General features: G+C 39.8%; 3 protein-coding genes across 3 annotated transcripts; all 3 read left to right on the top strand.

The window, feature by feature from the left end:
• The first annotated feature begins 240 nt into the window (after positions 1–240).
• On the top strand, positions 241–3,794 carry vgll1 (vestigial like family member 1). The gene is made up of 4 exons (XM_039812764.1): positions 241–419; positions 1,742–1,938; positions 2,040–2,399; positions 3,174–3,794. Exons 2-4 carry the CDS (start codon positions 1,749–1,751, stop codon positions 3,209–3,211), a joined length of 588 nt encoding a protein of 195 aa, XP_039668698.1. The 5' UTR covers positions 241–419; positions 1,742–1,748; the 3' UTR covers positions 3,212–3,794.
• Positions 3,795–11,457: 7,663 nt separating this feature from the next.
• tmtops3a (teleost multiple tissue opsin 3a) lies at positions 11,458–17,872 on the top strand. The gene is made up of 4 exons (XM_039812723.1): positions 11,458–11,906; positions 12,927–13,255; positions 16,328–16,561; positions 17,202–17,872. Exons 1-4 carry the CDS (start codon positions 11,555–11,557, stop codon positions 17,424–17,426), a joined length of 1,140 nt encoding a protein of 379 aa, XP_039668657.1. The 5' UTR covers positions 11,458–11,554; the 3' UTR covers positions 17,427–17,872.
• A 1,887-nt stretch (positions 17,873–19,759) lies between these two features.
• cd40lg (CD40 ligand) lies at positions 19,760–22,164 on the top strand. Its single transcript, XM_039813789.1, has 4 exons — positions 19,760–20,008; positions 20,620–20,653; positions 20,800–20,898; positions 21,034–22,164. Exons 1-4 carry the CDS (start codon positions 19,808–19,810, stop codon positions 21,405–21,407), a joined length of 708 nt encoding a protein of 235 aa, XP_039669723.1. The 5' UTR covers positions 19,760–19,807; the 3' UTR covers positions 21,408–22,164.
• Positions 22,165–22,633: the final 469 nt, after the last annotated feature.

The following is a 22,633-nucleotide window of genomic DNA, read 5'->3' as shown; positions in this document are numbered from 1 at the left end:
TTTATGTTGTAATATCCATGTTGAAGTTTAAAGAATATAATATTAAATGTAACCTCCGTTACAGGCAATTCAACTCGGAGCTGTTTTTAACTGTGTCTAACTGTTTGACAGTGCTGCTGAGGAATGTTTTAACAAGGTGTCAGTCAGGTTCTGGAGGAACTTGCTGGATGACATTCTGTTCATAGCTGCCTTCTGACCGCAGACAGCTATGAACAGACGCCCTCCCAGTCTAACACACCATGTAACTTTGGAGGCTCAGTGAGCAAAATATTTTGTCCGTAGAGGATAGGAAAGTTGATGACATTGATTGACATTTTTCCAACAATTTCGGCTGCTGCTCATGTTAGTGAACACATAAGCGTTGATCAACTAATGCAAGGACACACTCCCTGGTTATCTTCGGTCATTCATTAGGCCAGGTAAGAGAAGCAAGTTACTTGAAATATAACTAACTCAGTGCTTTGGTTCTTTATTCACAACCAGCAGTTCAATTAACTTACCAAGTGTTTTTTTTCCAATCTGCTACAGGATGGATGTAATGTGATTATTTACACTTTATTCCTGGCATCATGTTTTCCACCAAATCAGCAACATTCATTATGAATTTCAGAACGCTTATTTAACCCTTGTGTGTTGTTCTGGTCTGTGGGACCCATTTTCAATGTTTGCTAAAAGAACAATTATGCTATTTATTATTTATTATAACTAAAACTCATTGGCCTTGTCTCATTTTCTGTGAAGAGCATAAAAATAACTTATTTGACTGCACACGGTACACCCCCCCCTACACATAACTATTACATATGAGGTGTTTGGGTCTACTGGACCCGAGTGTATTTAATTGTAGGTGCTATGAAACTATGTTGTCTTTCTGCACCTGCTATTCCCACACAAAGTTACTAAATTGTTACATTTCAAGCACTTTCACCTGTTTTAATTAAGTTCTAAGAAATAAGCACCAATAATGATCAAAAATCTTTGAAAATCGTTTCTATTTCTTTTACCTTTTTTATAATTGAATTTCCTTGTTTTGTTACAAAAAACGAAAATGATCATATGATCATAAATGTGATCTCACAGGGGTAAATGGCAAATATGAACCATAAATTATGTATATAATGAGCTAAAGTAAACAGCCGTTAAGAATTTTACAATTGTTATGGCCGTATTGATTTAAAAGCCTAATAATGTGGTGGGTCCACCAGACCCGGGAACATTGGCTGTGTAAGTAAAATATGAACACCACACAAGGGTTAAACACCCTGCAGTGCAAGCCTACAGAATATATTTCTTATTAAGTCTTTAAAATGCCCAACCATAATGCCCATTTTCTTAGTTAGTTCTTCCAAATGTCAATGTATTGTGCACCATTATGTGATTTTCATGCATTGTTAGTATAATGTTAATACTAAGCCATAGAATGTACTAAAATGAAAGTAAAAGTAAATAACATCACTTTACAGCAGTGTCAGCAGTGAGTCTTCCAGACGACATTCATTTTAAATTGCTTCCAAATTTGGCATCCAAGAGAATAAGGTTTTAGGGGTTTCAGGGCTCATAGGCTACATAAAAACTATGTCATCACTATATGCAAAGAAAGACCAACTGAAAATGTGGACTGCTACATTATGGATCAAGTTGTCTTTTTTATTTATTTACAGACACACTGTAAATAAAAAGCAGACATGTAAAATCTGTTGTTGCATGTATGTTGTAGAGTTAACAACCTGTTTTGTCACAGCTGACCCATGGAGGACAGAACAGACAGTCCCACAGCTGTGAAGGTGGAGGAGCATTCTCGTTGTTTCATCCTGACTTACTTTCATGGGGACATCAACAGCATGGTGGATGCTCACTTCACCCGTGCTCTCAGCAAAGTCTGTAAAGCCAAGGCACCGGCAGCAAAGACAAAGACAATTCGTAAAACTATTAAATTGGGTAAGCACAAAAAATCAACAGTGTATGACCTACCTGACTAAAAGCAGGACAATGAATCCCATTCATCCTTACTACATGGCTTCTTTCTTTTTTCCCCGCAGAGGATACCAGCCACCATCAGAGGAGTGCTCCTGACTGTTACTCAGAGTCACAGGTCCCTCCTGCAGCAGGACGTCTCCTTAACTTCAGCCCTGCAGACAACGCTCCTGGCTCCTGGAACTCGTTCACAACCAGGGCAGGAGAGGGCCTGGGGTTGCCGTCCATTACCTACTCTCTGTCCCCAGAAGGGTTGAATCTTACGGGACAGCAGTACACCACATCCCTGCTCAACCTGCTGGATAGTGACCGGGTTGAGATGGGACCCAGCATGGCCTCCAGCTCCAAGCCAATACTGCATTCCAGCTGGACGGTGCCTCAAGGATATAGAGACTCCGTGGACCCTGCTGTAGGCTTTGAACCTGGTAGGCCTTCAGCTGCAATATAACATCTTTAAAAATGTCTTGCAACCAATAACATGCAAAAAATTGCTTTTTACATAAAAAAAGGTGCACAAAACCTTTGTATTTTTTATAAAGAAACAAATCAATGACCTTATAATAGATAATTATTTGTTTATTGATAACTAAAGTATGAGGTACTATGCTAATAGCTTTGGAGAAGCTTTCCAAAGTCTGAGAAAATAACCCCTGGTAATGTCATCAGGGTCAACTTGCCTTGAACCAGTTGCTAAATGGCACATAACCAATTACTAACCATTACTTCCCTGTCATGTACATATGTGTTTCTAACTTTTTGTCCCTTCAGGTAAAGTACAGGCATCACTTACAGTTACCAACTGAGTTTTTACTGGAAAGCATAACTAGTTAATAAAAACTCTTAAAAACGTTTACTAATATTCACACCCGTTTGTTACAATAATGATGCATTACCACTTACCACATAAATAGTAAATAATTATGTGCCAGGTTTACAAATATGTAGCTTATAATTAGAATAGACACCCTATTATTTAATTATCTAAGAGTTACTTGAAAACTTGTTAGGTATTTCTAAATTACCTGTTCCTGACTCGTTTCTTGATAACCACTCAGGAATTTGTGCATCTTATTCCTACAGCGTGAAAATGATGTAATATATGTATTACAGCTCATTTTTAATTGGCGTACTTAATTACAAAGTTGTTCTTGTGCATCCATTAGAGCTGCTTAAAACTCATTTTGTCTCCTTTCTGTCAGGACGGCATCTGGACAAGAAGGACTTGTACTGGTATTGAAGAGAGAGTGGCTGGAGCAGCAGAGACATGGAACAGCTTCAACTACACCACATACGCCCGGCTTTCTGTTCAGATCTCAGATAATCTTTTGTCAAACAGGCCTCACTGAAAGTCATATACACAGAAGAAACGCTGCAGCACTTCCTGTTTCAGTGAAATGACCTCAGTACATCAGCATGTACTAACTGCAACAACTATTTTGGAAGGGAACACTCTTTGACAAACCTGTTCTTCAACTCTGTCGCTCCTCTCAAAGATTTCAAAGCACTGTATATGTTGGATGAAGGGCATTTTCTTGTGTTTTTATCAGGCACTTCACTTAGTGGGCCTGCACCAGTAAATAGACCAGCATTACTGTAAGTCAAAGTGTGAACATTTGTGAGTGTATAAATATTGATGCAAATATCTATCTAGTTTACCCTATATAAGCTTGTGTTGCTTTGAGAATATTTCATATGTAAAAACAAAACAAAATTAAGGATTGTGATATTACGTTAATGACTTATTTCTGTAATCTTAAACTTTTGTGGAATGCACTGTACAAAATTGGAATCATAACTTAAATAAATATCTGAACAGACAAACAAAAAATCTCAAACATTATTCACTGTTGAACACAGATGGTTACCTAACATACTCATAATGTGAATTACCTCAGTGGTCAGTTCATTATTGGAGCACGTTCACGCCTTGAGAAGAACTTCACTTGAGGCTTTGTGAGGTTTATTAAAGTTCTTCTCCTATGGCACTTTTTGAAAGGTGTCAATATTGGACGTAGACAAGATAGTTGAAGTTTATTTCAGTCAAGAGGAAGTTAAGAATGAAAGTAGGTCATGAACTAGGAAAGTCTAGTCCAGTAGAACACTGTCCATTTTAAAATAATCACATCTTATTGAAAAACAAAACAAGACCAGGTCTCTGCTCGAAATTGCATCCTACTATTCATACTAAGTGTAGCGTAAAATTGAGCATGTTGTGCAATCCAAGTGGATTTTGTGTACTTGAAAGATGCTCTGATGCAGGGGCAGATCTACCGGGGTGGCATATGGTGGCAAATGCCACCCTAAAAGAAAGCCTTGCCACCCCTGCTGCCACCCCAGTTTGCAGCAACAAATTAAAAATTATGGCCAATTTGACAATTTACGAGCGCGAATCTCAACTGTTTGCTTCCCCTCTCACACATCTGCCACTCATCACCTGTGAATAACCTTAATGCCTTTCCTGTGATAATGCCCCTTACTTCTATCATACTTCTATCTCCTATTAAGTGAGATCACATTGTATGGTCACTTATTCCTAATATGAACTGTTTCACATGAAACCTCAAATGCAGGACATTGATTGCATGAGATTAAGTTTGTCTGGAGTTTGTAAATGGCAGCCTGTGCCCTTTTGTAGTGTGTACATACTATTTCTCATCAAACTGTGATAACTGTGATTAAATTCAGTATATATATACATCTGCCATATGTTGCCACCCCAAAAATTCCTGCCCCCCTCTCGCCACCCCATAAATATTTTTCTAGATCCGCCTCTGCTCTGATGTATACTAGATTAGCAAGAATTTCTGAGTATGAGAAATTAGTTTAATGGACACACTCAACCCCCCAGAGGCAGACAGTTAAAAAAATGAACCGTTGGATAAATAATTCTGAATGATGGCAAGTGATGTTAAGGTACAGTTAGGAGGAAAAACATAGGAGCTCATATATAGTATCGAGGTCTAATGTAGAAAATATATTTAACACTAAAATATTTAATAATTATAATTTGCCTAAACATGACAATATTAAATTGAGTGAAGGAGGTACTGTTGATTTACATTTGTGATGTATTGCTTGAGTATATACTTCAGTTTTAACAGTCTGCTGGTAATGGCATACTTAATCGTTCCTTTAGTAGTATGTGACACTGGCGAAACTGCACTTTTTTGCTGTATTTCTCACTGACAGGTCTAATAAGTGGTAAAGCAGCACAAGTATCAATATGCAAACAGAGTTTAAAGGTGTTTCTATGTCAATTCATGGCGAATTGCACGAGTGGAAATGAAGCGTGTGTGTGTGCACAGCTCCACAATGATTCAAATTTATAAAACAGAACAAGGCGTATGTGCAGCTTTATGAATCTGAGGTAAAGACTCCATATGCATATTCATGTATAACACTAAACCGCATTGACAGGAAAGAGGCAGAGGAGAAAACAACGAAATCATCTGTAGCAGTATGGGAGGGGCATCAAGGCCTCTGTTGCCTCAGCACATATAATTTTTTTGAGGGACATAAGGCCAAACTGAGGGGGCTGGGTGGCCATGACCCTCGTAGCAACTGGGAAATTCCTGCCCTGTTTATATAACATTTTTTAAATGACCCTCATATAATTAATCTGCAACACATGTTAAATCGATGAGTCTAATATTGTTTTTCATAGTGAGTCAGAGATACATGATGCCACTATCCACATTTTACTGCAGACACCCTTCATGGCCACAGATGGAGAAGTAGCCATCTCCACATGATGAGGGGGGATTATTGATGATGCTGTGCTAATATTAGCTTCCTCCCATCTGGTACTGCATCAACCATGGATGTGTTACTAAATGAGCACACTGTTCCTGAGGGTCCATGGACCCCAAGCCAGATGCAGGCATTGGTGGAATAGGTGGCCCTCCATGTATCTGTGCTCAAACAGCTCATTATCAGGCCAAGGCCTTAACTAGTTTTCAGCCAAATCTGCGTCATTCCCGAGTCTGCGTGTGAGGATACAGAGGCTCTTAACTTATGGTTTCTCGACACCTGTCAAACTGCTATAGACATTGCGGCTCCATTAAAGACCAGGCAGCAGAAAGCCAAATCAGAGCCTTGGCTGAATGAAGCTACCCGCACTGCCAGACAGGATTGTCGAAGAGCTGAACGAAAGTGGAAAAAGGACAAATTGCAAGTGTCTTTTCAAACATTGAGGGATCGCTGGCGTCATTACCAATCCACAGTGAAAGAGGCTAAAAGAAAATATTTCTCTGACATTGTTCTTCTAAACTGTTGTAAACCTCGCGTGTTGTTTAAAGTTATTAACACTGCTTTAAATGCACCACAGAATGTCATTGAGGCCTCTCCTGCTGTGTGTGAGAATTTTCTTCACTATTTTATTGATAAAATCTCGTCTACCAGATCACTTAGTTCACCTGCTGCTTCTGATCTTTCGGTGTTTGTCCCCTGCCCTGCTGTGTTTGACACGCTTGAGCCTGTGACCCTGCCTCTTGTGCAGGAGATTGTGGGTCATCTGAAGCCCTCGGGTTCTCCGGATGATACTGTCCCGCCCCGATTTTTTAAGGAGGTTTTTTCTACTGTTGGGCCATCTTGTCTCACGGTTATTAATAGCAGTCTGTCGTCCGGAGTAGTTCCTGTAATTCTTAAACATGCAGTTGTACTGCCTTTATTAAAAAAACCTGGGCTGGATCCTACTATTTTGGCAAACTTTAGGCCTATCTCCAAATTGCCCTTCTTCTCTAAAATCTTAGAGAAGATTGTATATTCCCAGCTCATGGACTTTTTAAATGAACAAAGTATTCTGGAAATTTTCCAATCCGGTTTTAAAACATTGCACAGCACAGAATCAGCGCTTTTAAGAGTTTTTAATGATATCTTTTTAGCTACTGACTCTGGTCACTGTGTTATCCTTGTACTTTTAGATTTGACTGCAGCATTTGATACAGTCGACCATGATATCCTCATTGCTTGTTTGGAGCAGTGGGTGGGCGTCAGTGGCACAGCACTGGAATGGTTCAGGTCCTACCTTTCACATCGGACTTTCTGTGTCGGCCTTGATGACTCGGTATCCTCCACTGCTCCTCTTTCAGGTGGGGTCCCACAGGGCTCTGTGCTCGGCCCTCTTTTATTTTCTATTTATCTACTCCCTCTTGGTTCCATTCTTAGGAAACATGGGATTTCCTTTCACTGTTATGCTGATGACAGCCAGCTCTACGTCCCCCTCAAAAAGACAGAGTCCTACTCTGTTAACCCACTGCTAGAGTGTTTACATGACATTAAAGCTTGGATGTCTTTGAATTTTCTAAATTTTAATGAAGAAAAGACAGAAGTCATGGTCTTTGGTGGTACTTCTGTGACCACTCCTCTAGTTGATCTGGGTTCTCTGGCACAGTATCGCAAGCCAATTATAAAAAAATTGGGGGTAAAAGTGGACTGTGATCTCAAATTTGACAGCCAGATTAAAGCTGTGGTGAAGTCTAGCTTTTTTCAGTTAAGGCAGCTGGCAAAAATAAAACCAATCCTTCAGAGACAAGATTTTGAGACAGTAATCCATGCCTTTGTGACTACTCGGCTGGATTACTGTAATGCACTTTAAATAGGGGCTAGTGGGTCCTCCATTGCTCGTCTTCAACTGGTTCAAAATGCTGCTGCACGTCTTTTAACTGGCACAAGAAAGTATGAGCACATTTCACCTATTTTAGCTTCACTCCACTGGTTGCCTGTCCATGTCAGGATTCATTTTAAAATTCTTTTATTTGTTTTTAAAGCCTTTAATGGCCTTGCCGCACCTTACCTCTCTGAGCTGCTGCACCCCTACACCCCTAGCCGATCTCTCAGGTCAGCTGACCAGCTGCTCCTGATGGTGCCTAAAGCTAGGCTCAAGCTCAGAGGGGATCGAGCGTTTGCCGTTGCAGCTCCAAAACTTTGGAACGGACTGCCTCTGCACATTAGACAGGCCTCCTCTCTGTCTAATTTTAAAACTCTTCTTAAAACCTACCTCTTTTCTTTGACTTTTAACACCAGGTAGAGTGTTGATGTTATGTGCATATTTGCCTATTTTAATTGATGTTTACTTATTTAATTCAATTTAAATTGTTTTTTATTGCATTTATTTTATAGTGGGTACCTCTGCTTTTATTGTGTTATCTATTTACTTTGTTTTATCTTTTGTGCAGCACTTTGGAAACCTTGTGTTTGTTAAAATCGTGCTATATAAATAAAGTGGATTGGATTGGATTGACTAATGCCCATGTTTAAAATGGGATCATGTTAGAGCAGGGAAACACCTCAACTGTCATCACTGAGGAACATACACATAACACCTTTGTTGGCAGAAATTATGCACAAAAGCATATGTGGATGCCTACACAGTTAATATGTAGACTTTAAACAGTATATAGACTGCATGTTGTCATCTGACATCATGCTGGATCTGCACAACATCTATTCATCAATATCTACCCCTTGGTGCACATAAGCAAAGAAGATGCAAAAAAATTGTTTTTACCACGCCTGATGATCACTTCAGGAATCTGGCTGACTGACTTTTAGCCTTACAGGCGTCCAGGCTCAGGTCAATAACATCCTCAGGAATATGACAGGTTTGCATTTGCAGGGGTCTTCTGAGAACCAACATTTTCCAAGGCTTAAAAAGTCCACATCTCTGCTGTTTCCTTCCTGGGATTTATTGACTCTGCAGTTAGCATCTAGATGTTAGCATCACCAACTGGCCCACTCCAATGGTCCCTTGATCACCTCAACATTCATCAACAACTACAGATTTGCCAAATGAAAGGTTAGTTCAACTGAATCTTTCTAATATTGTCTGCCACAGTGTGTAGTTGTGCTGATGAGTGCTATTCCAGCCCTCTCCCCAGGACCAGAAGCACCCTCTTCTGCAAATTACTTCCTGCAGTGTGAATTACTGAATCAGTAACACAGGTTTTGGTAGTCAGACTCAGCCAGAAGAGGTGGAATCCCATAAAGCAGATTGACATGACATTCGTACAGACATTCATGTTCCCCAAATGATGACTTCTACTGACTTTGGTGATCCCCTGAACCCTTCCTTTAGCGTTACCATTAGGTTGACATTTCTGGTTTTCAGTGAAATGTCTTAAAAACTATTGGATGGATTGTTACAAAATTTGGTACACACATGCATTTCCACTTTAGAATGAATTGAAATAAGTATGGTGAGTATAGAAGGTTATTGTACAATCATAATGTTGTGGTGTTACATTGAAGTTTGTGTGGTAGCTTGGCCAAAAAGCTAGAGTTGGAATACTTGCAATTATATAATATTTTGTAGCCTTTTCATTCTTCTATTATTTAAAAACCATCTAATATAATAAGACTTTGAAACAATAAGTCTGCATGTGCATGATAGTACACACTACCCCAGGGTTTCAGTAATGTCACTATTCATGTGGTAATTTGTCATTTGACAGCACTGGGAACCTATTGAAGATGGTATTTAACTCACTGTGGTCATTAACACACTTTAATTAACTGTCCTGGAAACAGGACCTGTTTTCCTGCTGAATCCCATCACACTAATGTCATTCTGCATTTCAGCGCCAACTCAGACAATAGACGCTTGACAAAACAATCCAGTGATATAATCTCATTCAGTATCTGTACCATAGTCTTTTTAGGCATTCTATTGGTATTTGTCTGAAATGATTTTAATACTTACAATCCATTGGTTAAGGATTTACCCATCCACTCTCTAACCTTTCCATTGATTTGCTCAGTATGTCTAACAAATATTTCATGTCATGTCATGTCAACTTTGCACAAAAATAGCTAAAGAGCTAGACACAGAGAGAACTGATTTGGTATTTCTACCAAGTGTTGCAGATGAGGGATGAAGGTAAAAAACTTAAGAAGTAGATTGATATAGCAAATTAGCATTGGTATTTGTTGTAGAATGTATCTTATCATATGTAAATGACCCAAGAAAGGATTTGTGTTTCTTTTTACCTCTTCTTTTCAAAACATCTGGCTGGATCTTCTTCAACTGATATTTAGTCAGATCTAGTTTGTTCTTTTGGGCTGACCTCGCATTTAAGAATACCCATTTAATTCATCCATCCATCCTCCTCTGCTTATCCAGGGTTGGAACGCGGGGGCAGCAGGCTCAGGCACAGCAATGTTTTCCAGCTCTTCCTGTGGAAGTATAGAAAGCAGATTGGCAGCTGGTGTGAGAAACAGTAGACAATTTGCATTTCTCCGGGGGAGAAGGTGTGGATTCAGCAGGCATGCAGACTTGAAATCATAATCCGTCTTCCTCCATTGTATTAGGCATAATAAGGCTGAGCAGAGGCCCACATGGGGGGAAGAGGATGAGGCAATTGGGTCTGCATTAATGCTTTAACAGAGCTCATTCGGCACATACTGCATGTGTATGTGTCCAAGCCAGTGATACTGACTGCAAAGCGAGAATAAGGAGCATCGGGTGTTCATGATCGCTCCATGTGGGTTCCAGCTGACACTAGCGACCATAGCAATTGAGATTTACAGTGATTTTCTCTGCGACTGAGGTGTAAAGCATTATGTAAACACACACTGAGAGATCTAGTGTGTGTAGAGGAATAAAGAAAGTTGGGTGTGTTCTGTGTCAGGGTCAGATAAAGGTTAATAAGGATTTTATTTAATGTGTTACCATTGTTGGTTTATTTTCATCTGGGTGAATTTTTTTTAATTTGGATGAAAAATGAAATGCCCAAAAAGACTTTGGTTTTAAAGGACCATAGTGCAGTTTTTGCATGTTGAAGATAACTATAGATAACTACAGATTACATATACTATACATCTCTGCTATCTACTTTGAAGTCATACCATAGTGTTTTACATTTTTCAGAATGTTCATAATCTAAATAGGATAAAACAGTTAAAGTTACTGTGGAAGTTGGTTAAGGCTGTACAGAAAAGAAAATGATGAACAGATGTGAAACTTAGTTGGTGACTTAATTTGTGCTCAATTGAACCGAGCAGAAGCACAAAAAGCAACAATGAATATGAAACGCACAGCTTAGCAAACTCATGCAACCAAAGTGTGTATTTCTGGAGCGGAACGCCCCTGACAAATGCTCTCGTGAATGGAATATGACAACTTTATTTTGGAAAATCACTTAATCTGGCCTATATCTGCAATGAAAAATCCTAAAAGCCAATAAAAGTCGTTGTAACAATGCGAATTTGAGGCACGTCTCAAAATGAGCGCAGCACAACGCCTTGAAAGGCATTGCATTCACTGGAAAGCAATAAATGTGGGGGATTTACTGTATTTACACAGGCCATTGTGATCAAAAGGACTCAATATAATAAATGGAGAGATTTGGAGAAAAAAAAGACAAACAGTGAGTGTTTGTGTGTGGCAGAGAGAGGGGTGGGGGGTTTACATAGCCTACAATATATGGGTGCAGGTATAAGAAGTGCACAGGGCACTCAACTCTCTTCACACTCTAATAGGCCTAACTGTGATGAATCCGCCCTCGCAGCGTGTAGAGCTGCTGTAGTGGGGCTGTGCAGGACTTTGTGCTTCTCTCCAGCCCTCTGCTCTCCTCTCACTGCTATGGTCGTCCACATAGGCGGTTGCAATTTCAGCACCGCAGACAGCTCTCTCTCCAGCTCCAACCTCAGCACCGTCGCCGGCGGGCTGAGCCGGACCGGCCACACGGTGGTGGCAGTATGCCTCGGCTTCATTTTAGTTGCGGGAATCTTTAACAACTTCCTCGCTCTTCTCATCTTCGCAAAGTTTCGCTCGCTCTGGACGCCCATCAATGTCATCCTGTTGAACATCAGTCTGAGCGACGTCCTCGTGTGCGTTTTCGGCACACCATTCAGTTTCGCTGCGAGTCTGCACGGGAGATGGCTCATTGGAGAGTACGGCTGTAAGTGGTACGGGTTCGCCAATTCCCTCTTTGGTGAGTGACGTGTGGCGATGAGCAGAAATATAGAACTTTTTGTCTGTTAACTTTTGTTTCCCACCGGCTTGTGTTGAATGTGGGACGTTTTAATTTGTTTGTTTGTTTGTTTGTTTGTTTACCGGGACAATGAATGGACAGTCTATTTCTTCAGCAGTCCCTGGGTAGGAACATCAACAAAGGAGTTATGGCATTACATGACATTATAAGCTAGGCCTACATAATAATACAAATTTAAATGGAATTCCTCATACATTTTTGAGGAATTCAGAAAGTTAAAGGCTGATGGGAATGCCATTAGTTTTGCAGGCATTTGGCCATATTGGACAAACTGAAATTTGTATTGTATTGCATGAATTTGTTTGTAACTTGTAGTGGCGCTATTTGAAAGATCAGGGAATCAACAAAGTTATTACAGGTCTTCCTGCGGGGGTCATTGAATGTATGCCCTAAATGTCATGGTACCAGTCCAGTAGACATTTCTCTCAAAACTACAGATTTAAACCTCATGGGGGCATCACAGGAAAAGTCACCAAACGTAATTAGGATTCAGTGTGTATGAACCACAAATGACTGTACAAAATCCCATGCCAATCCATTAAATGGTTGCTGAAATATTTCAGTCTGGACCAAAGTGGTGGACTGACCGACAGACCGGCATTGCCATCCATTGAGCCAAGAAGGCTGAAAATCAGACATGACAGCTCTTAATCATCCTACAATTGTGTGGGATGTTCCTTTGAAGGTCTCTCACCCTTTAAAGTTTTAAGGTAATAAATATAAACGATTTCCCACACACATTTAAGCGATCTGCAGTCAGCCACAGAGCTGGCCAGTAAGGTCCTGTCAGTCAGACACCATAATAACATGCTTAGATAAATATTGAACACTGTAGAGATTGTCGTGAAGATCTAGATTTTTCCCCTGTAGTGAACATATAACAAAAAAGAGTTGCTGGGGTCTTCATAAGGATGAATCTTGTAATCTACTTTTCTGTTTCCTCCTGTCTTGTTCTTTAAGGGATTGTGTCCCTGGTTTCGTTGTCTGTTCTCTCCTATGAGCGCTACGCCGCCGTGCTGTGTTCCTCCCTGGTCGACATGTCAAACTTCAGGAAGGCCTGGCTCTGTGTCGGAGGCTCCTGGCTCTACTCTCTCTTCTGGACCTTGCCGCCCATCCTGGGTTGGGGCAGCTATGGGCCCGAGGGACCCGGTACCACATGCTCCGTCCAGTGGCACCTCCGTTCACCCACCAGCGTCTCCTACGTGTTGTGTCTCTTCATCTTCTGTCTGCTGCTGCCTCTTCTACTCATGGTCTACTCATACGGCCGGATCCTGATGGCAATCAGGAGGGTGAGTTCATACTATTCTGTTACACTCTTAACAATGCAAACTATTTTGATCCACAAATTAACTGACAAAACACGAAAAAACATGAATCGTATGAAAGAAAACATAATGCAAAGATTGATGAAGGGCCATTGCTTCTGTAGGTTTTTGTATTTGTGTATTCATTATATATGCATATATTATTTCTCATTCATGTGTAAGTGGAAATGGGAACACCCTTCTATAAAACGGCACACATGAGAAAGTCACTTAATAGCACAGCTCATATCTCTAAATTTAGATACCAGTGTCATTATTATACAAATGGTGTTAGGAAATGTGTTTTCAATTATACGTCTGTCATGCTTTGACTACTTTTTCCACAGTAAATCCTCCCGTTAGAATTCATGTTTTCCACTTTGTTTAGTAGTTGAAGTGGGCTCTGTTCTTAAGGCCATAAGATCGTGGCTCGGAGGTCAAGTGATAGGTGTCAGACTCTTACTAACACTTGGTCACGTGTTTTCAAGCTAATTTCAAGGAGCATCAAGCCAGAAGCCACAGCTGTGTTTACAATCTTACAATACATTAATCCAGCAGAAGAAGGAATGAGGGCAATGTCTTCAGCAGAGTTTGTGCATTCTTTGCTGGCTGTGTCTTGAGGGCAACGACCCCCCCCCTCAGTTTCCAGTGACTCATTGCTTACATAAACCTGCCGCTCACACAAATAATTGACAATTAAGAGCTCCCAATTGGTGTTGGGCCCCGTTGTGCACTTTGCAGTTACTACTCCTAGCAATTAATTACCCAGAAGGTGTATTTAGATTGTGGAAGCAACCTGTTACTATTGGATACCTGCTATAATAAGCACCTCCATTTTTTTCCTTTAAACTCTATGCACCCAAGGGAGTCAAAGCATTAGAGCTTTGCAGACTTCATTACTGTACCGGTGAATGGGGGCTCAGCCACACACACCAGTCTCCCTGTGACTGAGACCTTAGGCTTTTCTTAGAAACTGAGCAGTCTATGGAGCCTCTGCTGGCTTCAAAAAAAAGGTGCCTTAAAGTGACACATCAGAAGGAGCGATGACGTTTATAGCAACAGCTTCAGTGTGGCTCAAGCTTGGAGTTTTTTCTCTCTCTCTGCATGACAGCATTGTATTTAGATTTAAATGATGATGCTGTCTACACACACTCATTTGAAAGCTACTGTTTCATACTGTAATTGTGTTGTCAAATTGACAAATGGACACATTTCCTAACAAAAATATACAATTTTATTCCCAAACAAAAGATTCAATAAAAAAAAAAAAAAAAAAAAAAAAAAAAAAAAAGAAAAAAAAAAAAATTTACTTCCATTTATTTAATTGAGCAAAATTCTGTAGCACTCCTTGAGTTTCATATTATTATCTTATGGTTGAGATGAGACAGAATTGAGTATTATCTTTTGATAGTGTGATTTATTCTGTGGGTATCATCCAAACAGAACAAAAGTTCAGCCATGCAGAAATCATTGCTAACTGAACGTTGTCAGAAAACGTATTACATGATTGCAGATTGAGGAGACAGAGCAACAGAGGTGGGGACCTCATATCACACAAGGTAGTGTAATCGAGTGTGTGAGAGATGTGCAGGAGCCTCATTTTACAGAAAGGGCAGGATTTTCACCTCTGGAGGGTCTTTCCTCACCAGGCCCACATGCTCATTTATTCATGAAGCGCAGTGATGAGCATCACAGTGGTAATTACACAAGACTGTGACCACAGGGGTATGAAATCAATACTGAGGAGGTGACAATCACCACAGATGAGATGCTGCTCTAACCACTTGGCTTATGATGTATGGACTATTTTTAGCCCACAGCTACAGGACCTCAGTACATCAGGAGAAACCAGCAGGACATTGTGGCCACACTGCTGTCAGCATAACTTCAACCATGTATTTCTCATGTTTCTATGGTTACTGTAACATGACCTTTACTTACTCATACATGTTGGATCTGTCCTAATAGATCCAGCAGTCATTAACAAGTTATACTGCAAGTCTACCCAGTGTTGTATTCTAGATTCAATTTACACTACAGTGTAACCTTAATACATACATAATAATTATTGCACGACCATTTTCAACCATTATTTTGTCTAGGAAATAAGTGGGGGAACAATTGGCAAAAGGCCCAAAATGAAAAAAGAACTTGCATAGTTGGTGCCCTTGTAGATATTAAAGTAGTGCTCCACTGATTTGACACATTAAGTTCAGTTTACTTGTCATTATGAGTCTTCTGTGAGGTTTTCTAAATTGTGAAAACTGTTGACATCATCAGGGCTAATTGTTGTTGTCTGAGTCACATTTGTAATAGAAAGCCAGCGTTAAACATTAGGGGTGTAATGTTTGAAAGATGCCACACATCTCTCAAGACAGGAAAGGTCTAATAAAAGAAAGAATAAAAGAGAGTTGCATTAGGGAAAATGTAGGATCCAGTGTCTTGGGAGGTTGAACCATCTGAGGGACAAAACGATATTTCTATTGCTTTAATCTGTCTCTTTATGGAAGAGCACCAGTAAACTTTAAATCCACTATACACTATACTGCGTACAAAATAATCTAAACTCATGGTTCACTTGATAGCCTTTTCAAAACTTTCAACTCACAGCCTTCATCAGCAAATGGAACTCAAGTGAGCTATGTGTAAAAATGTTTTGAATTTGTTTTTTTGTGATTAATACCCTCTTTCTTTGACATTGTTCAAGTTTTTGTTTGTAAAGAAATTACAACAATCTGCTCTGAATCAGTCTATCTGTTGCTTTCAGCCATGAGGGGCAAGAGAGTGTTTCGGCATGCATTTCTGTGTGTCACAGTGTCTTTTTGTAACACTACCACTGGAGGGCACTAAATAAAGAAATGCTCAATGCATGTGGGAGAGGCACTTTAAAACTGACCTTATCTACTTTTCATATAGCCTACCTGGTTCTACCTACCTCAGACACTCAAAGAGCGATGTTGCAAATGACACAAACATGATCCATGCTTTTTCTTAGTATTTAGGTCAGTAGGAAAATCATTGTCAAGACAGGTTTAACCTCCTCTTTCATGCCTCCAGGTAGGTAAAATCAATTTGCTGGCAGCTCAGCGCAGAGAGCAGCACATTTTGGCGATGGTGTTGTCCATGGTGTCCTGTTACATGCTGTGCTGGATGCCCTACGGCATCATGGCGCTGATGGCCACCTTCGGTAGGTCGGGACTCATCACTCCTATGGCTAGCGTGGTGCCCTCCGTCCTGGCCAAGTTCAGCACTGTCGTCAACCCAGTCGTCTACATGTTCTTCAACAACCAGGTGAGAGCTGAGGGCAGGGTGGTGATGAAGGCAGACCCAGAATCACTTTCACTATTGCAAATGGTACCAGACTGAAGTATGTTGTGTAAGATCTGTTGGTTGAAGTGCATATGACTGCTCAGCCTTATCTAAATATAAAACAGGGAGGAAAGCGACAGTGTTTCATCCACAGAGGAGAACTCAATGGCACCCTGGCCTCTGTGACATTGAGGATGCAGCTCAGTCTCAGTTATGATTATTACTGTAACGCTCAGTGACTCTTCAGCACCACTTATCAGGTGCTACATGCAGCACACTAGAGAGAGCTCTCTTTCCTGTGCAGCTGTATATATGGGGTGAGATGCAATGTGTGCCTACTGATTTTTCTTTAGTTAACCCAGTAAGCTTTGATTAGATGATTTGCCGGTCAGATGACATTTGGGAATCCTTGGAAATGTCTTTGTGTAGTTAGGTTCTACTTAAAATTATTATCTGATTTTCAGTGCTGTTGAAACAATGGTTAAATGTGACCTAGATGTCTATATTTGATGCCTTTATTTTCAAACCAAATGAATCCCAGTTTTAACTTTATGTCTTAAGTTCTGAAAATCATCAAATTCATGCTTACTAGATAGGACCATAGTCTTTTGTACTTTTACAGTTTTATAGATGCTTCGTGGCCTTCATGAAGTGCAGCGGGGAACCCCTGTCTGTTCAAGAAGAGGAGCATGCAACTCCAAGGACACGGTTCTCTGGTTTCTTCCCCGTCCACAGACAAGCCTCCCTCAGCTCTTCACAGCGTCAGATCCTCAGCGGTTCCAGAAGCACTGCCCTCTGCAGCAGGCACAATGAGTGCCACACTCTCGTTGTCCACTACAATCCATAAAAGAGTCATCATTATGTCTAGAATCCGAAGTGCAACTAAGAGACACAAATTTCCCAACACCCTGCTATTGATTTTACATAAAAAGATATATTTCACTGTCAACTCTTAAACATTTGAATGTAAACCCAGTGCCATAGTTCAGCCTCTGCTTTGAGGCATATTTAATACATGCAAGTGCCAATGTACATGTTTTGAATGTATGCTCTGAAAATACGTGAAATGTGTTTGATGCAGGTTTGACCAAGTTAAAGCAGTCCATAGTTCTCTGACAGACATCCAGATGCAATGAATGTCTTTTACCTTTTATGTTAAATAATATCCACCCCTACTTATCAGTTTACAAGAAACCAAAACCATCTATAGGTGTTTTGGATTTTGAAGTATCATCCTGTCTTTTTGTTTCTTAATCTTCAACTTTTTCCAAAATAAACAGTAACCCCAGCAAACAGGAGTGTTTATTTCAATAGCAGCATACCAGTAGTAATTATACTAGTGTAACTACTGATACAACAATTACAAGACCATAACTTTATACTATTAATAAAATGATCCCATATTGTCTGACACCATAGGGACACTTTAAGACAATAAACTGATTAAGTTAATTCTGGGATTTTCTTTATTGACATTTTGTATATTCAGTGTATTTATATATTATGTACATATGACTATTCTGTATGTATTGTTTAAAGGCTAAGCTAACCTGGGCTCGTAGAATAAAGGAACACAGCTACTAAAGACTAACCTAGCTCGTAACATTAATGGTGTTGGTCTCCTCTCCCTGTGTGATGCATTTAACGTGAGAATGAGACCTGGATGAGTGTATTCTTTCCTGCCTAAGAGGGGTTGCTCTAGCTCTGCTTTCCAGCGTCCTTCGTCAGCACCGGGACTCTGCGAGCCCACTCTCTCACACAAGAATCAGTCTTCCAAAATATTTGTCTCCCATGCATGTGGCCTGTAGCCTCGGTCCGCTTGAGGCTCTCCGCCTCTGCTTCCTGATCAATTCCTCCAGACATATGGCTGGGTTAAATCAGATCAACAACACCCAGAATGCCATTTGGTTTCTGCTGAAACCTAATTTCCCTACTCCAAAAACACTTCATTTTAGTGAACACAGTAATCAGTATATTATTCATATTCAGGAGGTTTAAAGCACAAAACAAATCGTTATAAAGACCACTCTAAAAACGTTATCCAGTTTGGGTCACCATAGCACTGATGCAATACTGGATTACCTTTAACCAGTATCAAAGGATTGTTTTGACCAAGTGTTATCTTTTACATTTATTGTTGGGTTATTTAACCAATTTAAAATATGTAGCTCATGTAAGCTCAATTTTTACCCTAAAACACTTACACTGGGTCAGACAACCTCTTGTCTTGGGCTTGGGGTTTCAGGCTCTGAAGTTTACAGAAGCTAAAAAGCTGCAATGCAGAACTGACTTACACCAACTATAGTCTGTAACCTCACATAGGCAAAACCATCATATGACAACGACATAGTTGCATCTGCTAAGTTGCATTATGATTCTATGCAGCACCCTGTAACTCACTATCTCAAAATGTCACAAAAAAAGGTTTCAGATTAGGCTAACCAGGCTCTCTGGGTATAGACTGAAAACAGAAGTGGATACCTTTCCAGGCCAACGTTCCACCACAACCAAGCAGTTTACATATTCTGCGGTTGTTGATGAAAGATTGACGACCTCATTGTATATTTGTAAACCTTTTGAAGTTGAATTGAAGTGGGATGAAGCAAGCTTTCAACAGGCTATATTATCTGGATTTTGGTCATTGCAATTTGTTAATTAAAAGCGTTCCATCGGAATTTCTTGTAAATCAAAAAACTGAAATAATAAAATCAATATTGTGAACATAAAAAAAAAATTGTTATTTCCTGCTTCCGGTATTACTCTGTAAATCATATATTTGCTGATGCTGTTGGTCTCAGAAAATACCCACAGCATCAAAACTGTAAAAAAAAAAAAATAGGAAATGCTCTGTGTAACGTAATGTGTAACGTCGCCTACTTTAAAAACTAAATATGGTACTATTTGTTATACTACATTATTCATACTTCTTGCGAATTTGTTTTTCATTGGCCAAAAATAGAAATATTGCCACATAGAAATGATGAGTGATACAAGGCCTCATGGCATTGTATGGCGTTTAGGGGCACCTACTGACAGAGAGGCAGGGAAAAAATGCAAAGTGTCAGACGCACACAAACTGTCCGCACATGAACTCACTAGAGGTCACAGATCTGCATCTTCCAGGAAGTAGCGAGAGACAAACTCAGTTGCTTGAGAGAGCAGCAGTTCAGAAGTGCATGGGATGTCACGGAGCCAAGGCCTCTCTAGGTTACAGCACTCCTCTCTACCATGATCAACACTTACCAGACCAGCATGGCTCCACCGCCGGTGCCTCCGCGCCTCGGCGCGTCCCAGCCGGTCCTCATCCCGGCTCCACTTCCATCGCGAGGCCACAGCAAGTCCCTCGTCCGGTTTATGGTTGCTGTAGTGTTGCTGCATTTATTTCTGTCGGTCGGAGGATTCATCTACCTGTACTACAAAGACAAAATGGTAAAAAAAAATTACAAATATTTATATCTTATTTTTTTCCCCTTCTTTTAACTAAGTACAGTTACTGTACTAATAGTTGGCACTGCTGCGTGTATTATTACAGTAATTATACAGTAATATTCCAAGCCATTACAAGTTAAAATATTTTACTTTGCACAGACTATATAAAGGTGATTGCTTAAAGAAAACAAGCCAAATTGTTATTTTAAATCTTAAGCTACTGATTAAGTTTAACATTATTTGTATTAATTATAATACATGAAGCAAATGTATATACCACACTGCCCATGGTTTTGCTTTCACTAGAGTATTGAAATAGATCTGTTTAGATCTTCTGACAGTTCACACATTTTGCTCAGTGTATAAATATAACTGTCAGACCAATGAAACTGCTACAGAAAAAGTTCTTGTTGCAATGCAACACGTTTCCTTGATCAAACAACTTAGGTGTGATATTCACAGCTCTCAGTGTCTTGTTACAAGATGAGCATTTTGTGAACAAAGACACTGCGATATTTAATTATAAATATTATACATGTAAAATCCATAAGAAAATCTACAACATATAGTACTGCCTGTTCCTTATCTTCTACTTTTTTTTATTCCCTCAGCTTTCATTTCAGGTTCCCTCAGGTGATGGAAAAGGTATGTTCATTTAATTTATATACATATATAATTTATATTTATTATTAATTTAATTTACTTACCTGAAAGTAATTTTTTACATAACGTTGCATACAAAAATGCAATCTCAAAACGGTCTCTGACTAGATGTTTTTTCTCTTCTCCAGCTGCTTATATCTCATCAGAGAAGCAGGAAACTTCTGAAAAACCCTTGGCACGCATGGTAGTTGAGCAGAAATCACACACATCAGATCAGAAATCTGAACGTAAGAAACTTTCAAAATTACATATGTTGGATTTTTAAAACGAAATAACAAGTAAAATAAGTAAAACCTATTTAGAAGTTAAGAGTAAAAGTATTCTCAATAATGTTGCCTAAACTTCTCCCCTTGTCTCTCCAGTGGGTTATCTCCAGTGGGACATGAGCCACTCAGTCCTTAGGAACATCAGACCCTACTACAACAGTAGGCTGACTATCCTGCAGCCTGGTGACTACTACGTCTACTCCAGGGTGACCTTCTCCAAAGGCGACTCTAAGCGCCCACTGGTCAGCAGGGTGAAGCTGAGGGATAATGAGACAGGAAAGGAGAAGGTGGTGATGCAGGCCTATTGCAACCTGAACGACAGAGATTCATCCATCCCTCGCCTCTGCACGGCCACACAGGGAGAGTTGATCACACTGGAGAAAGGAAACCAGCTAAGCCTTTGGGTACAGGACCTTTCACTGGTGAACTACGAGGAAGGAGCCACAACCTTTGGGATGTACAAACTGTAGGACTTCTATGTGAACACATGTGTGGACCTAAGCTAAAAAGTGGGAACTCATTAAGTGGATCTACTTGGATTTAAAGCTTCTGAGAACACTGTTAAATAGACTGGATTTCTGATCTTTTTCATGGATTTCAGAGACAACACTCCTAAAGTATAATATATTATTAAATCAGAAATAGTACGTGGATTTTTTTATGGCAGTATTGTGAATGGCTGTTCTGTATTTATTGATGTAAATTGAGTTTGTATTGCTGTGAAATGAAACTTTGATATTTAATCACTTTGTCTTGCGTCTGCTCTATTTCATGAGCTAGTTACACATATAGTCGACTGAAACGTCCAGACTACAAAAAGCACCATGTGTGCATGTCCCGGTATGGAGCGTATCTGCATGATAATGCAGCATATTTTAAATGGTGTAAAGGAAAGATGTGCAGGCAAAAAAAGGTTTAAGTCGTAAAAAAGAAAATCATTGAGATGTTTGATGAATCACAATTACTAATACCGAGATTAGTCACCAGTAAACACAGCAAAGACTACCACTACTCATCTGACATACCCAAAATTATCCTCCATAGACTCAAATAATCTTTTACCACATTTGCTGTACAGCACAAAACCATGCTGCAATGGTTTTCAATTTCTAGGACGCAGGAAACCACATAGCAATGATGTATTTTCTGCAAACATGACCACCCAAGATGTAGGTTACCAATTGAGAGGTGGTAACTGGACTCAGTACTAACGGTCATTTTGATGTATATAAAGAAACATTTGCATTCATCTGCATGTTGTTTTCATTGGTACACGAAATATCTTCTTTGTGGAAAGCAAATGCAGTGTCCACATCTGATTATTTTAAGGAGCACACTTGAAGTAACTTCTTGATTACAAATCGGCATTTTACGGTTGACAATTTGTCACACAGACTTTCCACTTTTGTGATGTATTTTTCCTTCTTCCCAGGCAGCAATTGGTTACCATGCATTTCCCTATGTTATATGAATCATTCATCCAACTCTTGAGACTGGTTTGAGTTGGGTAATCCATTCATCTTTAACCTACAGGTTTCATTTCTATTCTTTGTCATGTGGTGATACAGTTTAAATGCAGATTGATTTAAAATATAGGCACTACCTCACAACGATAAAAGTGAATGTAGACATAACAATCATGATACACAACTCAAGCAACTTTAAGTGCCCTGTTAAAATGCACATGTACGGTTTA

This window comes from Perca fluviatilis, chromosome 10, assembly GCF_010015445.1.
Source record: "Perca fluviatilis chromosome 10, GENO_Pfluv_1.0, whole genome shotgun sequence".
NCBI classification, from domain to species: Eukaryota; Metazoa; Chordata; class Actinopteri; order Perciformes; family Percidae; genus Perca; species Perca fluviatilis.
This window is presented reverse-complemented; position numbering and strand designations above follow the sequence as displayed.

What these genes read in the sequence shown, in the direction of transcription:
- vgll1 (XM_039812764.1), top strand. Translation starts at nt 1,749, where the DNA reads ATGGAGGACAGAACAGACAGTCCCACAGCTGTGAAGGTGGAGGAGCAT. An exon ending in TCGTAAAACTATTAAATTGG is followed by an intron (nt 1,939 to 2,039) that starts GTAAGCACAAAA and finishes TTTTCCCCGCAG; the next exon opens with AGGATACCAGCCACCATCAG. An exon ending in TGCTGTAGGCTTTGAACCTG is followed by an intron (nt 2,400 to 3,173) that starts GTAGGCCTTCAG and finishes CCTTTCTGTCAG; the next exon opens with GACGGCATCTGGACAAGAAG.
- tmtops3a (XM_039812723.1), top strand. Translation starts at nt 11,555, where the DNA reads ATGGTCGTCCACATAGGCGGTTGCAATTTCAGCACCGCAGACAGCTCT. An exon ending in TCCTGATGGCAATCAGGAGG is followed by an intron (nt 13,256 to 16,327) that starts GTGAGTTCATAC and finishes TCATGCCTCCAG; the next exon opens with GTAGGTAAAATCAATTTGCT. An exon ending in ACATGTTCTTCAACAACCAG is followed by an intron (nt 16,562 to 17,201) that starts GTGAGAGCTGAG and finishes GTACTTTTACAG; the next exon opens with TTTTATAGATGCTTCGTGGC.
- cd40lg (XM_039813789.1), top strand. Translation starts at nt 19,808, where the DNA reads ATGATCAACACTTACCAGACCAGCATGGCTCCACCGCCGGTGCCTCCG. An exon ending in TGTACTACAAAGACAAAATG is followed by an intron (nt 20,009 to 20,619) that starts GTAAAAAAAAAT and finishes TTATTCCCTCAG; the next exon opens with CTTTCATTTCAGGTTCCCTC. An exon ending in TCCCTCAGGTGATGGAAAAG is followed by an intron (nt 20,654 to 20,799) that starts GTATGTTCATTT and finishes TCTCTTCTCCAG; the next exon opens with CTGCTTATATCTCATCAGAG.